The following is a 16,152-nucleotide window of genomic DNA, read 5'->3' on the forward strand; positions in this document are numbered from 1 at the left end:
ATTAGACAGGTACTGTACGTAAGAAAGGTTAAGTCAGGGAATTATTTGGGGGTACAGAATGAATTACTTCAATCTACATTACTTGTAATGGAGAAAAATGATTCTGTTTTTGAGGAAATGGCTTCTCCAACAGCCTTCCAGAATGAATTAAGTTTGAGAACCGAGGTTCCACTGTACATAGAAGAAAACCTAGGCACTAAACTTACAGACTTTGGTTTCACAGTGAATTTTGTGAACTTGACCCCAAAGGCAAGTGAACTAAAAGAAAAAGTAAATAAATGGGACTGCATCAAAACTAAAAAGCTTCTGCACAGGAAAAGAAACCACCAACAAAACAAAAAGACAACCAGCCTAATTGGAGAAGATGTTTTCAAGTGATACCTCTGACAAGGGGTTAATATTTCAAAATATATAAAGAACTCTTACAACTCAACCAAAATACAGAGTCTGATTTAAAAATAGAGGCTCCCAATAGACACTTTTCCAAAGAAGACATACAGATAGCCAACAGAGATATTAAAGGATGTTTAACATCACTAGTTGTAAGGGAAATGCACATCAAAACCACAGTGAGATACCTCCTCACATCTGATAGAATGGCTGTTATCAGTAAGACAGGAAATAAGCATTAGAGACTATGTGGAGAAGAGGGAACCCTTGCACACTGCTGGTGAAAATGTGAATTGGGGCATCCACCATGGAAAATAGTTTAGAGGTTCTTAAAAAAATTAGCACTAGAGCTACCGTATGACCCAGTTATCCCTTTTCTGGGTGTCTACTCGAAAAATTTGAAAACACTTATTCATAAAGATATAAGTAGCCCTATGTTCATTGCAGCATTATTCACAATAGCCAAGATATGGAAAGAAAGAACCTGGGTGTCCCTTTATGGATGATTGGATAAATAAGATGTGGTACATACGTACAATGAAATATTACTCAGCCACAGAGAGGATGAACTGTTGCCACTGGCAACGACACAGGCAGGCAGATCCCAGCAGCAGCTGCAGCGGCTCTCATCTTCTCGGGCTCTACTTGTCTCCTTTTTGCATCCAGAAACATGGCCTCTGGTGTGGCTGTCTCTGATGGAGTCATCAAAGTATTCAGTGACATGAAGATGTGTAAGTCCTCCACACCCAAGGAGCTGAAGAAGTACAGGAAGGTGGTGCTCTTCTGCCTGAGTGACGACAAGAAGAACACCATTCTGGAGGAGGGCAAGGAGATCTTGGTAGGTGATGTGGGCCAGACTGTAGGCAGCCCCTATGCCACCTTTGTCAAGATGCTGCTGGACAGACTGCCCCTACACCCTGTATGATGCAATTTATGAGACCAAGGAGAGCAAGGAGGAGGACCTGGTGGTTATCTTCTGCGCCCCTGAGTCTGCATCCCTTAAAAGCAAAATGATCTATGCCAGGTTTAAGGATGCCATCAAGAAGAAGCTGATGGGGATCAAGCGACAAACGAACAAACCATAAAAACCCATAGATACAGACAGCAGAATGGTGGTTACCAGAGGGGAAGAGGGTAAAGGGGGCCCAGTACATGGTGACAAGGAGATGAGGTTTTGGGTGGTGAGCACGCAATAGACTAGATGTGTTATTAGGTTGTACACCTGAAATGTATATAGTATTTGCCGATGTTATCCCAGTAAATTTAATTTAAAAATAGTTATGTGAAATAAAAATGTTCACAGCAGTGATGTTAGTAAGAAAAACAAAAGAGAAGTTGAAAACTGGAAATGACCCAAATATATTTCATAGATAACTGGATAAACAGATTTTGTTATATTGACTCATTGGATTATTATGCCATGAAAATGTATAAATTATTGCTGTATAGTATTATAAAACTGTATACTTTGCTCAAAAACAAGTAAAGTTAAGCTGTGTATAGTTTACATGTGGCATTTATAATTAAACTATAATTTACAAACAGCAATAGAAATATAAATTCAAAATTTTAAAATACAGATAACCTCAGGATGGGGAGGAAGGGGATGGGGGCATGGAATGGAGAAACACATAAATGGAAATTACTGGTAGTATTTGGTTGAATGGTAGGTGGTTCAAAGACACTGGTATTTTTATTAAGTTATTATACTTTATGATTAATGGATTTTGCCTATTTTTTGTATGCATCAAATGTAAAGGCGTATTTTCTCTAGTGTCTTAGGGATTTTCACTAGTTTGGGTTTTTTCCCAAAGGCTCTGAGAAGAACCAGAGCAGTGTGTTCACATGGTTAGATATTTCTGTAAGATTTATAAAAGTAAGATATTTTAACTGTAGTCATTTAAGATTGCCGTCTCTCTTCATCTTGATTTCTCCTTACTTTATTGTCACCTGGCAGCACAATGACTTCAGGCATTTTGTGATTGGAGATACACTTAATGTAGGTTTAATAGGATGCATTGGTGGCTCAGTCACAGGTGATTATTGTCTATCAACCGGATTGTGATAGGAGTGTAGTTTACAGTGCCCGACACCTGAAATACGTGAGTAGTGAAGAAGGATTGAGGTTTATGAAGCCAGAAAATAAGGGGGGAGATCCAATTATCTGATACTTAAAATTGTAAGTAGAGGATTTAGTTCTCATAGATTACAGTGAAAAGAGAACTTTTGTTAGAAATATACTCGATAACAGCATATTCAATTAAAATTTCACCATGTGTTTTTCTTTTTGTTAGGAACTCTGCCTTCAAACTAAAATAATTTTTATGTTTATAGGGCACAAGGCTGTAGCAGTACCAACAAGAAGTATGTCTTTAGGTGAAACTAATTTTTTAATACATCCAGATTATTAATTTTAAAAAATCATCTAGATCTGGTTGTGGTTCGCAGGCACAGCAGGAATGGGGCGCTTTCCCGCCCTCAGTAGGGATGTGTGACGTCCAGACTGGAAACAGTCTCAGAACTTCTAGTCCACTTGTTTCGAACTCTAGAGATAAGGAAACAGCTTCCCAGAGGGGCAGTGCTTTACCCTAGGTCTCAGGTTATGGAGCTGGGCAGTGAGAGAAGTGCTGTAACTCCCAAGACAGTGCTCTTCCCTCCTCCACCTGGTTAACTTGTCAAACAAAAGCCTGTTCCAGTGCAAATATTTGCACCTTAGAAAGGGAACAAATGGAGAAGATACCACTCTAGAAAGATTTAAAAGGTACTCCAACTGAAAAGAGATTGTGCAAAGTGTTACATCCAGAATCTTGTTGGTCTGATTGGATCTTTTTATCTTCCTAATGTAAAACCCTAACAAGATCCCTAATAGCTAGGCAGTAGTTACTTGAGTGACTGACAACCCGTGACATACTCCGTGACGTTGCCAAGAGCAAGTCAAAGACCATTCTGGTGAGAATGTAAGCCAAGCTGGGACAGGTTTCTCCTTCAACACTTAAAGAAGCCGACTATGGGAGAAACTGACTTTACTGCATTATGACCCAGTTGGTAAGATTCAGAAGAGTTACTCCACGTTAAATTTCAAATGCTTTCAAGGCCTGTTGCTCTTTCCAGACTGATTGATATAGAACATTTGGCACTGTTTTGGCCCTTTTGACACTAGCATTTAATCATCAAGTATGTATTGAATGTTTACTCTGGTGCCAGTCACTATCCCAGGTGCTGGGATATAGTAGGACACATGACAGGCTCAGTTCCTGTACTCTTGTCACTTAACAGTCTGATTTGGAAGGGAGAGAAAGAAAAAAATGTGAATTATTCTAAGTGCTGTGAGAGAAAAGCAGGATGCTGAGATATAGGACGAAGTTGGGGGGAGGTGGATCTCAACTTTAGATCGGCTAGATCAGGGACAGTCTCTCCTGTAGGAGACGGTTGACCAAAGATCTGAGGTGAGAAACCAGCCATGTAAAGAGAATAGGTTCTGTTGTTCTGGAAACAGAAAGAGATGAGTGTCTTGAGAAGGAGAGGGAATGTTCTGGGATCTTGTCTAACAGTGGCAAGTAATTAGGTCCAGATTTGAGTTTAAGAAGTATGGTTTATATTAGTTCGGGAGGGTAGGAAATTTCATTTCTATTTTATACCATCTGCTAAAATATCATAGTGGTAACTTTAAATGGTCTCATTATTTATAAGTATTTGTTCAAAAGGGACAAGTGTTCCCAAGGCCAGATTGCCTGCTCACAAACACAAGTCAGCACCTGACTGATGTTGGTGGAAGCGTATACCGTTTTGGGGTTTCATAAGCAGATTTATGCAAAATAAACTAGGCAAATTACTTATTTGAAAACTTGGGGCTATTCATTTTTCTGCCCTTGCTTTTAAATAGCCCCCTTATGATTGCTTCCTAATACGGTCTGTACAGGAGCTTCTGGGTTGGCAAACATGGAGATATTTGGGAGAGTGACAAGCTCCGAGAAGCTATGGAAGCTCTGTGCTCCTTCCCCATACCTTACCCATGCGTTACTTCCACCTGGCTATTCCTGAGTTACTATCTCCAGGTAGATAGTGTCAGAATTGAGTGGAATTGTAAGACATCCAGTTGGTGATCAGAATTTGAATTGGTATCAGAATCTTATTTCCCAAAATTAATCCATTATATAACGAAAGACAGGCCCTTTACTTCATAATCAACTTTTTCATTAAGAAGAACTCATAGACTCTGGCTTCTGGTCAAGATGGAGTTACAGGAAACGAATTTACCTTCCCACCTGAAACAACTAAAAAGGGACAACATAGGCGACCCAAGACAGTGATCTCTGCGAGAAAGGAAACGGACTAGCGCTTGTGAATACCCAAAGTGGAAAGTTGTGTGTTCTGTGCTTACCCATACAAGTCCTCATGTTTTCAGATGCTATGAATCCATCATAACACAAGCACTGTACTCTCCAGGCAATCCAAATCCCATCTGTAGATAAGGAATCTAATGCCAAGGATCCTATCAAGGACACACAGCTAAACATGACAAAGCAAAGATTTGAACTCAGGACTGTCTGACTTCAAAGGGCGGGCCCTGAACCACTTTATGTAGGGACCTCTTATTGAGAGATTTTACAGGAGGCTAAAGCCTGCTTATCGCTGTATGACCTCTGGTCGGACCTTAGTGTGAATGCTGGCTGACAGCTACATTCATAGCTGCCTTCAGTTTGTTAAGAAGGTCTTACAACCACTGTTCATTGTGCTGTATTTGTCAACATATAAGAAAAAGAAAAATAAACTCCTTCAAAAAAAAAAAATCATCTATGCTAGAGGAAAGACTTGGCTTATTCATTGTCTCTGTGGTAAATATTACAAAAATTATATTCATGAAGAGGCCATCAAATGTGCAGTGATATAGGAAAAATAGAATTGGATATTGTATCAAGATCTTAATGAAAGTATGCTATTTTTCTGGATTTTGTGATGTTTATGCATACATGAAAGATTTTTAAAATTTGAGTTTGTTGTGATTTCTTGTTCTAAATAAATATTCACCTCAATCTTCAGGTCTCCTGAAACTGTTCCTGATCAAATGATATATTAAATAGAATATAGTAAAAGCTTCAAGTAAGAAAATAGGTAATAATAAATGAAAAAATTAATTAGCTTTAATATTGTTATTTGTGTTTTAAAAGATCCTAGATTCTGCCTTTGACTTTGAGTTAATAAGTGCTGTGTACTTTGTTAAATAACCGATCTCTCATGTGTTATAATTCTTTTTGTTTTGTTTATATTATTCCTTTGAATGCCTTTTAATTTGGCAGTACTCCTTTGTTTTCTTAAATTTTTTTTTTCAATTACAGTTGACATACACTATGTTTATTTCAGGTACACAACATAGGTATTAGACAGTTATATAACTTACGAAGTGATCACTCCGATAAATCCCAGTACCCATCTGATTTCATACACTGTTAATTACAATATTTTTTTTAAGATTTTTTTTTCTTTTTTAATATATCTTCATTGATTTCAGAGAGAGGAAAGGAGAGGGAGAGAGAGACAGACAGAAACATGAATGATGAGAGAGTCACTGGGGATCGAGCCCGCAACCCGGGCATGTGCCCTAACCGGGAATTGAATCTCAATCTCCTGGATCCTAAGTCAGTGCTCAACCGCTGAACCATGCCCGGCCAGGCACAATATTATTGACTATATCCCCTATGCTGTACAATACATCCTCATGACTGTTTTTTAACTGGCAATTTGTACTTTTTTATACCTTCTTTTTCACCTATCCTCCCAACACCATTTGGCAACCGTCAATTTGTTCTTTGTATCAATGAGTTTGTTTCTGTTTTGTTTGTTCATGTATTTTGTTTTACAGATTCCACATATAAGTGAAATCATACAGTGTTTGTCGTTGCCTATCTGACTTATTTCACTTAGCATAATACCTTTTAAGTCCATTCACTTTGTCAAAAATGGCAAGACTTCCTTCTTTTTTATGGCTGAGTAATATTCCATTGTATGTATGTACCACATCTTCTTTATCCCTTTGTCTTTTGATGGACGCTTAGGTTACTTCCATATCTTGGTTGTTGTAAACAGTGCTTCAGTGAACATACGGGTGCATATGTCTTTTAGAATTAGTGTTCTTGAATTAAGGAAGTTGAGCATTTTTCATATGTCTATTGACTGTCTATATGTCCTCTTTGGAGAAATCTCTCTTTAGGTGCTTGGCCATTTTTAATTGCAGTGTTTGGTTTTCTTAGTGCTAAGTTATATGAGTTCCTTATATATTTTGGATATTAGCCCCTTATTGAATATATCTTCTATTTAGTAGGTTGTCTTTTAGTTTTGTTGATAGTTTCATTCACTATGCAAAACCTTTTCGGTTTGATGGAGTCCCATTGGTTAATTTTTTCCTTTGTTTCCCTTGCCTTCGGAGACATAGCCAAAAAATATTACTAAGAGCAATGTCAAAGACTTTACTGCCTATGTTTTCTTTCTAGGAGTTTTATGGTTTCGGATCTTACATTTAAGTCTAGTGAGTTCATGCGGTGGGGGCAGGATCACTCAAGAGGAACTCCTGGGACTCGTTATGGGCACTGCTCTTCCCATCACTTTTGCCCTGGGCTGGTGAGCCAGGTGTGGGGCTGGCACCCCTCACTCCTCAGGAGGAACCCCACAGCTGAGATATCCCTCTGATTCTTAATACCTACACCATGAGTGTGGGACCTGCCCATACCACATCCCTGCCCCTTCTGCCAGTCTCATTGCGGCTTCTTTATATTTTTACTTCTAGGACTTCTGTTCAGCTAGTCTTCAGGTGGTCCTCAATGGTTGTTGAATAAGTTAGTTGTAATTTTGATGTGGTAATGGGAGTAGGCAAATACAGCATTTAGCTATTTCGCCATCTTAAGTAGAAGTATTGCAGTATTCATTTTTTTTTTTCCTAATCAAACAATGATTTTATTGCTTGAGTACATAGACAGATTTATGCAAGTAGGACAGAGTTTGTGGATGTTTCATATGTCCAGTTGCAAGGGAGGCATTTGGTCTCATAATATCGAGCCAACCAGTGAATATAGGTCTTGATCAAAATTAGATGAAATTTAGCATCCTTTTTCATCTTCCTCTCATGATGCTTTTGAACAGCATTAGCTTTCTTAATTAAATAGTGGAGATACTCAGGAAGATCAGGAGCAAATTCTTTTGACTTAAGAATTCTCAAGATTGTATTGCCTGTTATTTGTACAACACTATTTGAGTCTCTCAGGATTATACTGATTTGTGATGGAGTCAGCCCCTTTTTTGCCAGTTTGTAGATCTGCTATTTCACATTGTCACTGGTCAACTTCAGCCAGGTGGGGATGCTGCAGCGGCAGGGCAAAGCTGACTAGGACAGGCCCTTTCTTGGGAGCTTGCATGGGACCCATGATAGTAGCAGACAAGCAGCAAAAAAAGAGCAATATTCCTTTCTTTTAAACCTACCCACGGTTCAGATCAAAGTTGATGTGGATATACTAAAATATTTCTCTGCTGTGTAGTAGATTTTTCTTAAATTATGAGAAAAAAATCAAGAATTAAGTATTATAAAACCTAAATTGGTTTTCTTATTTTAATTGGCATCATGTTGTGTATCTTAGTGCCCATTTTATATTCATGACTATTGGGAATTATTCCTGTAGTACCATTTATTTTGAAAATTTGAATGTTAGGAAAGCTTTTAAAAAGTGCCACTATGTGTAAAAATGGAGTGTTCTATATAAACCATTGTCTTTTGTTTTTATGCACAAATGCATCTAATCTTAGATTATCTGAAGTATAACCTGCTTAGATTATTTAAACCAGAAATTAATGGTTATAGCAGTAAAGTGGCATCATAAAAAGTGTCCAGATAAATTATCAGGTTTAGTAACAAGTAGAGGCTTACTGGCAATATAAATTTTGAATTTATACAGTTCAGATTTTTAGAAAGAAATTTAAATTATTTGTTCATTTTAGTAACGTGGGTTTTCAATAAAAATAATTATCCAAATGAAGAGAGTCTCAAAATTGCTTTAATATTGTAAATAAATGTTAGCTTTTGTCTGCTGGAGAAATGCATTTAAATATGGTATCTTAAATTCTAGGATATGAAAGATGGCAAGTCCAGACAGAAGTAAACGGAAGATATTAAAAGCCAAAAAAACAATGCCTGCCAGTTGCCGGAAACAAATAGAGATCCTCAGTAAGTCAAAGAATGTTGAAGCACTGAAAACAGCAGCAATTGGGAATAATGTGTCAAGTAACAATCAGAATTCAAGTGTTGGTGTCATAAATAACAAATGTAGACAATCTGACAATGATGTTTCCTCATTGGACTCTAACAAAAATTCAGCGTGCTCACAAAAAAGTAAAGTGTTTTCTCAGAATTTAATGAAACCACTAGAAATTGGTTTGGAAACAAGACTGCAGTACACTGAAGAACAAGTTGTATTCCCTTACCAAAAGCCAAGTAAAGGAGTAGAACTTCCCAGGAAACTGTCTACACAAGAGGCGAAAGATTCACAAAACACTTCTGAAAACCGTAACAAGGCAAATGTAACAAGATCCTTTTTTGAACAGCACAAAGAGGATTGTAACCGGAAATCCATTAGTAATCCACGCAGTGTATTGAGTGGTATAGTTCAAATGTCAAATTCTACAGTAATCAATACCTTGGATGATAAGAGAATTGACAAGATGGTTTCCCATTTAGAAACAAACTCCAATTCTGCATCACATGATAAAAGGCAAAATGACATTTTGATTTTAAGTTCAGACACCTATTTCGTTCCTGTTGATAAAATACCTGCAGCAGTGAATTCAGTCATTTCTAATAACTATACTGCTGACAGTTTGAAAGATGAAGAATCTTGTAGAACCTGTCTTTCCAGCATTTCAAATGGTGAAAGTACAGGCTCAACATGGCTGTCATCACTTGACACAGATAGTAATAACAGTAAGTGTATACTTGTACACCTTTTGGGGAAATCAAAATAATCTCTTTTGGGTTTTATAGTCTCAGGTATAGAAACAGTAGAGTACATACAGGGTGGGGCAAAAGTAGGTTTACAGTTAGGGAAACTAATATAGTAATAAATAATTATACAGGAATAAACTGTTTCGTGTACTCACAACTATAAACTTTTGCCCCACCCTGTATAGACAGGAAAAAATGACAATAATTATTTCAGAGTATCTTGTTTCTGAACCATTCTTGGTGGGGAGGGAAATGGTATCCTCTATATCCAAAAGGTAGTAAATTCTGTCAAGAAATCAGTCACTTTTTTTTGAAAGTACAAAACATCAAAAGGTGGTTTATAACATTTGTTTGGTTTATTTCATCTACATGTTTTCTTCTGAAGTTTTATTAGATTAATAGGAGGCTAGTTGAAAGAGAGAGTGGATTTTTAAATTGTTGGTGAACCCTTTTTTTTGTTTTTCATTGACCTGTAAGTCATTTGCTAAGTATGAGCTGATAGATAATAAGAATATATGCACATATACATACATACATGTGTTGAGTGTGTATGTGTGTATGTGTGGAGTGACAGAGAAATGCATCAAATAATTAACCAATGAAGTTCTAGGGTTATAAAATCATTAAAATAGCTAAAGTATATTTCATTGGAAGTAGGATGTTTTTGTAGATTAATGAAATATAAGAAAAAACTGATTTTATAGGATAAATTTTGTGTTCTTGTCTAGGCTACAGAGGGATCATTTTTAACAAGATGAATTTAAAATTGCTTAAAAATAGGATAATCTATTAAAAATATGTAGGACTGTCTAAGTAACTCGTTATAAAAATATTGTGACCACTTAAGTAACTGTAAATAGAGAATTAAATGCTATAGTTTATTTAAGAAATTTCCCCCCCCAGTATTAAGTATATATTAAATGTGTATTAAATAGGGCTGAAGGGCAAGTATATCTGAGACCAGAAACCTACCTAGGATATTCTTTTTATTTTTAATTAGGTTGTTGCAGTTTTTTATAGAATTGCATTTTCTAAAAAATGCTGCCAGTGGTCACATTTGTTTTTCCATTTGCTTAGAGGGTCCCTAAATTAGAGAATTGCCCTGTTTCCTTCATTAGAAGGAATATTTTTTATCTCTGATCTTTCCATCTCCCCAAGGCCATAATCAAAAGAAGAGGATGTTTTCAGAAAACAAAGAAAATGTTAAGCGCATGAAAACTTCAGAGCAAATTAATGAAAATATTTGTGTAGCTCTGGAAAAGCAAACAGAATTGCTGGAACAGGTAAAATATTGGGACTTAAATATTTGCTTCAGAAACTTTTACTTCTGATTAGTAAAAAGTAGTGAAAGTTGCCTTGGCCAGTGTGGTTCAGTTGGGTGAGCGTCATCCTGTGCATCAAAAGGTCACTGGTTTGATTCCCGTTCTGGGCACATGCACAGGTTTCAGGTTTGATCCCTAGTAGGGATGCGTACCGGAGGCAGCCAATGTCTCCATCTCTCTCCCCCTCTCCCTCTTTCCCTCCCTTTCTCTCTCTCTCAAATCAATCAAAACATTTAAAAAAAAAAAAAAAAAAAGTAAAAGTTGCCCTGGCTTGTGTTGCTCAATGGTTAGAGCATCGGCCCACACACTGAAGGGTTGCAGGTTCGATTCCCTGTCAAGGGCATGTACGTGGGTTGCGGGTTTGATCCTCAACCCCAGTTGCGTTGAGTGCAGGAGGTAACCAATCGATGTGTCTCTCACATCAGTGTTTCTCTGTCTACCCCCTCCCTCCCTCCTTTCCACTCTCACTAAAAAAATCAATGGAAAAAATATCCTCGGTTGAGAATTAACCAAAAAAATGGTAAAATTTCATTGATCTTCACAATGACTTAGTACAGGTGACTTTCATTTGATGCAAAGCTGGTATATGAAAACTGAATTAGCCAATGGAGGTATTAGGAAAAGATAATTATTTACATTACCAAAATATATCTAGTTTCTTGAGAATGATCCTGTGCAGAGTAGAGTGCTCTGGTAGAAAGAGAATGGGCTTTTCAGTTAATACTACATTCAAATCTCTTTGTGAGTTGGATACTGCATGGCCTTGAGCTTTGCTGAAAAATCTATTTTGTACTGGTCATGAGGTTCTTTGGTCTGCATTTATAGCTCTTTGTAGACATCACAATTGATCACTATTTCATAGACTTAGACAACCCAGAAGTTCATTGCAAAGTCCTGTTAACATTCAGGTTTACTTGCTCTAATTTCCAAGTTTACACAAATATGCTGTATTATCTGATATTTTGCTTTATAGTATCATTAAATGCATGTTTTGCTTTCATTTTGCCCCATTTCAACATTGTATTACAGTTTCCATACATGTCTGATCAGCTCTGAGTTTAAGTGTAATGAGCTTCAATTTTAGTAGGTCCTGTTTTGAGCACCATGTTTTGTTATTTTATTGTATTTACCACTAGAATACCACAACTGAAAGTCATTAAGCAGTAAATTAATGCCTGTTAGCTGTAATGAAACAAAAATGTCCCAATTCAAACTATCCTGCTAACTATATCAGAAACAAAATCACTACTGGTTTTTGAAACAGACCATTACAATTATATAGTTACATATTATAAGAATGTGTAGTCACATAATACTTAAAAGTCTTTTTGAAAGATGGATGCAGAACCAGCTTAACAGATGAGTCAACAGCTTTTCCCTTTCTACTTCTAGTTTTGTTCCAGGAAGACCAAGAGAGACACTAATAAAAAATATGTAAATGTTCTATTGTTTGCAGGGAAGGGGTAGCAGAATTATGATAAGCATGGATTTAGTTTTTGTTTTTTAATATATCTGTATTGATTTCAGAGAGAGGAGGGGAGAGGGAGAGAGATGGCAACATCAATGATGAGAGTCATTTATTGGCTGCAGCCCGCAACCCGGGCATGTGCCCTGACCAGGAATCAAACCCCGATCGCCTGGATCCTAGGTCGATGCTCAACCGCTGAGCCACGCCCGGCTGGGCTGGATTTAGTTTTAAAAAAATGGTGGAGATCATAGCTGTTCCTTATTCCCAGTGATTAGTAGCCGAATTCAGAAATAAGGTCTGATAGGGGCATATAAACACAAAGTCTAATCTTTCAAAGTTTTAATTTCACTGGCATGAAAAAATCAGAGTTTTCATTCACTGTTATCTGCCTCATAAAATAATTGATCTAAGTTGACACAGAAAATAGTCCTTGCCAGGGATGTTTAGGGAATGCAGTTTATTTTCCCACCCACCCTCTCCCTGGAAACTTCTTGCACATTCTCCAGAGACAACTTGGGTTTAGCTGATTCCTATCTTTTTACCTACTTCTAAATAAGTAGGCTAGCTTAGTCTCACTTTATGTTTTGGTTCCTGTCCAAACAGTAAACTTTCTAAACCACATCTGTTTGTTTTTCCTGTTTGAATCCCAGTGGAATAGGGCCTCCCATTCTGACATTGTTCTTTCCTACTGAGAGAGTCCTGGAGCAGTTGACTCTCCTTTTGCGGTTTCATAAGGATTTTGGCCTAATCGGTTCCAATTGAATTACTGAAGTAGAGGGTTTTTTCTTCTAAAATCCAAGTTAGTCACTCCACCCACCATCTTAGATAATTGAGGTACATTAGGGATATATAACTGCGTCTTTCTCCAATCTTTAGACCACTTTGCCACCTGCAGATTGTATCTAGGACTTCCATCTGATTTTGTAATTTGAACACATTACCATTGGCAGATGACATTCATGAGGTATTTGTTGGAGATTATTGTGTCTTCTGAGGAACACCACCACTAAATGAGAACAAATGTCCAGTCTGACCAAGAGGAATCTACCCTTGGTGGGCATTTAGTCCAAAATAACCAAGTTAACAGTCTGTTTCCATCTGAATCACCAGTAGTACTTGTTTAAATTGTGGTTTCTTTAGCTCACTGGTAGTTGAAGTCTGTTGTTTTATTGTTTTATTTTTTCATATATCTTTATTGATTTCAGACAGAGGCAAAGAGAGGGAGGGAGGGAGAGAGAGAAACATCAGTGACAAAACAGTCATTGATAAGAGCCCGCAACCCAGGCATGTGCCCTGACGGGAATCGAACCCCAATCACCTGGATCCCAGGTTGATGCTCAGCCGCTGAGCCACACCTGACCAGGCAAAGACTGTTATTTTAGGCTACTCTTTTCTCAAACTTAACTGATAAAAATCATTAGTGATGCCTATTAATTATACAACTTTCCAGCCCCCACCCCCCCATCCAGGAAATTCTATTTGGTGAATCCAGGGGAGGGCCTAGGAATTTGTGATTTTTTTTTTTTTTTAATCCTCGCCCAAGGATATGTTTCTCGTTAATTTTGAGAGAGAGAGAGAAATGTGGACGTAAGAGAGAAACATCGATCGATTGCCTCCCATAAGTGCCCCAACCAGGAATCGAACCAGAAACCTTTTTTTGGTGTGCAGGACAGTGCTCCAACCAACTGAGCCAGCCACCTGGCTAGGGCAGGAAGTCGTGACTTTTAATAAGTATCCCATGTAATTCTTCCTCACCAGGGAAGTTTGACAAATACTGTGTGGCCTTTGCTTGTTAGCAAAACGGTATTCCCATATACAAAACACATAGATATTTCTCCAAGGTTCACCTGGGTATGAACTTCATATACTGACCCCAGCCAGTGAATTTGTAGGTATGCAGTAATCCACACATGGGAGACAGGTAATAGCTGTCGGTAAAAATAGTATGTGTTTCTGAGCATTTTACATAACACATATTTTAAGCACTTACTAATTTAATCAGATATTTAAAAGTTGTGAAAGTAATAATCACAGTCATGTCTAATGTTGAAAAACTATTAAAGAAATGTTAATGAAGCATTACAGAAGAAATCACGTAGAAAGTAGTGTTGAAGAACAAGAACAATTAAAAAGGAAAAGGAAAAACGTTAGGAATAATCATAAAATTACTGAATATGACTAATCATCCAGGTGCTATCAATATAAAAGAATTTAACATACAAACTTTATGTTCCAATTTTGAGCACCAAGAAGCAAGATATTAGGGTAAAGTTGTAAATATCACTATTGAATACCTAAATGTATTATGACAGGTTTTGTTATTAAGAGAGACTGACTAATTCTTATCAAAGTTGCTTACAAACCATACACATTGAACAAATAACTAAAGTGGATATTTCTGAATGTATGGCTAATTAAAGCTGTTTATATCAGTGGGCACTGAGATTAATTATGCTTCTTGAAAATAGGCCAGTTTGTTTTCTTTAAAAAAAAGTCAGATAATCAAATGCATCAGTGTATTATGCTATAGCTACTATGATCTGTTAGAGTAGCATGCATTATGCCAGATAACATTAGTTACCATGTAATTGCCCCTGGCTTTTTTTGATTTTAATAATAAGAAAGTCACCCCCTTAAAAACTATGCAAATAAGGGAGATTGTCTTGTGTATTTATTTCCTTCATATCATTCAGTGTTTTCTATCTTATGGAGCTCTTTCACGTGTTGTCTTTTTATGTTCTTATTAAAATCTTGTGAGAACCACTCATTCAGTATTGTATCATCTACCCATTTGTGGACAAAGAAAATGAAGCTCAGATGTTGTGACTTCCCAAAGGTCATATAGCTGTTAATGGCAGGATCAATGGTCAAACTTTCATAACTTGCTCCATCTCTACTACAGACCAACCAACCATTTTCACTGGGCACTGATTTTCAGATAAGTGGAGTTCCTTTTTATGGAATAGATTTAAGTTACGGTCATTAAAAAATATAAATGGGATGTAGGCTTTTATTGTTCCTTTAATATGTATTATGGAATTCTGCTGAACTATAGGAAACTAAAATTAGCAATAGGAGAATAAATGTATAAGGTGTGTTCTGAATTTGATATTCAACTTTTATAAAACTTACTGGTGTATTAACATAAATATAAACATAAAAATATAAAGTATATTTTATTGGTTACAGAAAATCCAGGAAAGAGCAAAGCTATTTTTAAGAAGTAAAAAAATAAAATTACTTTTTAACTTGAAATATGGAGTGTTTGGGTTTTTATTTTAAAATTCTAGGTCAAACATTTGATTCGACAGGAGATCTGTAGTATAAATTACAAACTATTTGATAACAAACTGAAAGAATTGACCGAACGCATTGGGAAGACACAGTGCAGGAATAAACATGAAGCAATAGCTGATGAACTCTTCGTAAGTTTCTAATTTCATTTGATTTTGTTTGAGTCCTTTTAAAAAGTACAATTTGGTGATATTTTATATGTTAGGAAAGGCAAACAATAAAGTCAGACCAAAATATGATCCCTGGCCCCAACCCTGATGTACTAGATTTCTGTAGGTAGAGAATTCATTATATCTGGCCCTTCACAAATACTTTTAGAAATATCAGCTATTCTGATATTGACAGGCTTAATACATAGGCAATTTCTGTTCATTCAAAATACAGGTGTCCCAAAAAGATGTATACACACTATAAAATCAGTGTTTATTAAAATATATTTTATTTTCAAAATGTAATAGAATCTATAGCTTTCAACTGTTAAAATATGTATACATTTTGTTGGGATACCCTATATATTCTGTATTAGAGCTTGTACAACCAGTTTCAATGTTTGGGGGAGAGGTGTTTACTCTTCTAGGGTTACTTGCTGATTGGTGTTTCTACCAACATTAATTTTATTGTGGACCCCAATTAGAAGTTTGGTGTTTTTATCTTCCATTATAGAATGTCATACTAGCATCAAACATGATTTTTTT

The 16,152-nt window shown here is 36.6% G+C and overlaps 1 protein-coding gene and 1 pseudogene across 2 annotated transcripts in view; both read left to right on the forward strand.

Moving 5' to 3' along the window:
* ATF7IP2 (activating transcription factor 7 interacting protein 2) overlaps positions 1–16,152 on the forward strand; it is a 67,477-nt gene that overhangs the window by 17,509 nt on the left and 33,816 nt on the right. The window contains exons 2-4 of the mRNA XM_081132286.1: positions 8,502–9,352; positions 10,532–10,656; positions 15,454–15,588. Of these exons, the coding sequence (XP_080988412.1) occupies positions 8,512–9,352; positions 10,532–10,656; positions 15,454–15,588 (1,101 nt within the window). The 5' untranslated portion in view covers positions 8,502–8,511. The remainder of the gene's footprint in view (positions 1–8,501; positions 9,353–10,531; positions 10,657–15,453; positions 15,589–16,152) is intronic.
* LOC308554498 (cofilin-1 pseudogene) lies at positions 1,045–1,475 on the forward strand (annotated as a pseudogene). Its single transcript has one exon. The product of its transcript is annotated as a cofilin-1 pseudogene (transcript).

This window comes from Miniopterus schreibersii, assembly GCF_964146895.1.
Source record: "Miniopterus schreibersii genome assembly, chromosome: 3".
NCBI lineage: Eukaryota > Metazoa > Chordata > Mammalia > Chiroptera > Miniopteridae > Miniopterus > Miniopterus schreibersii.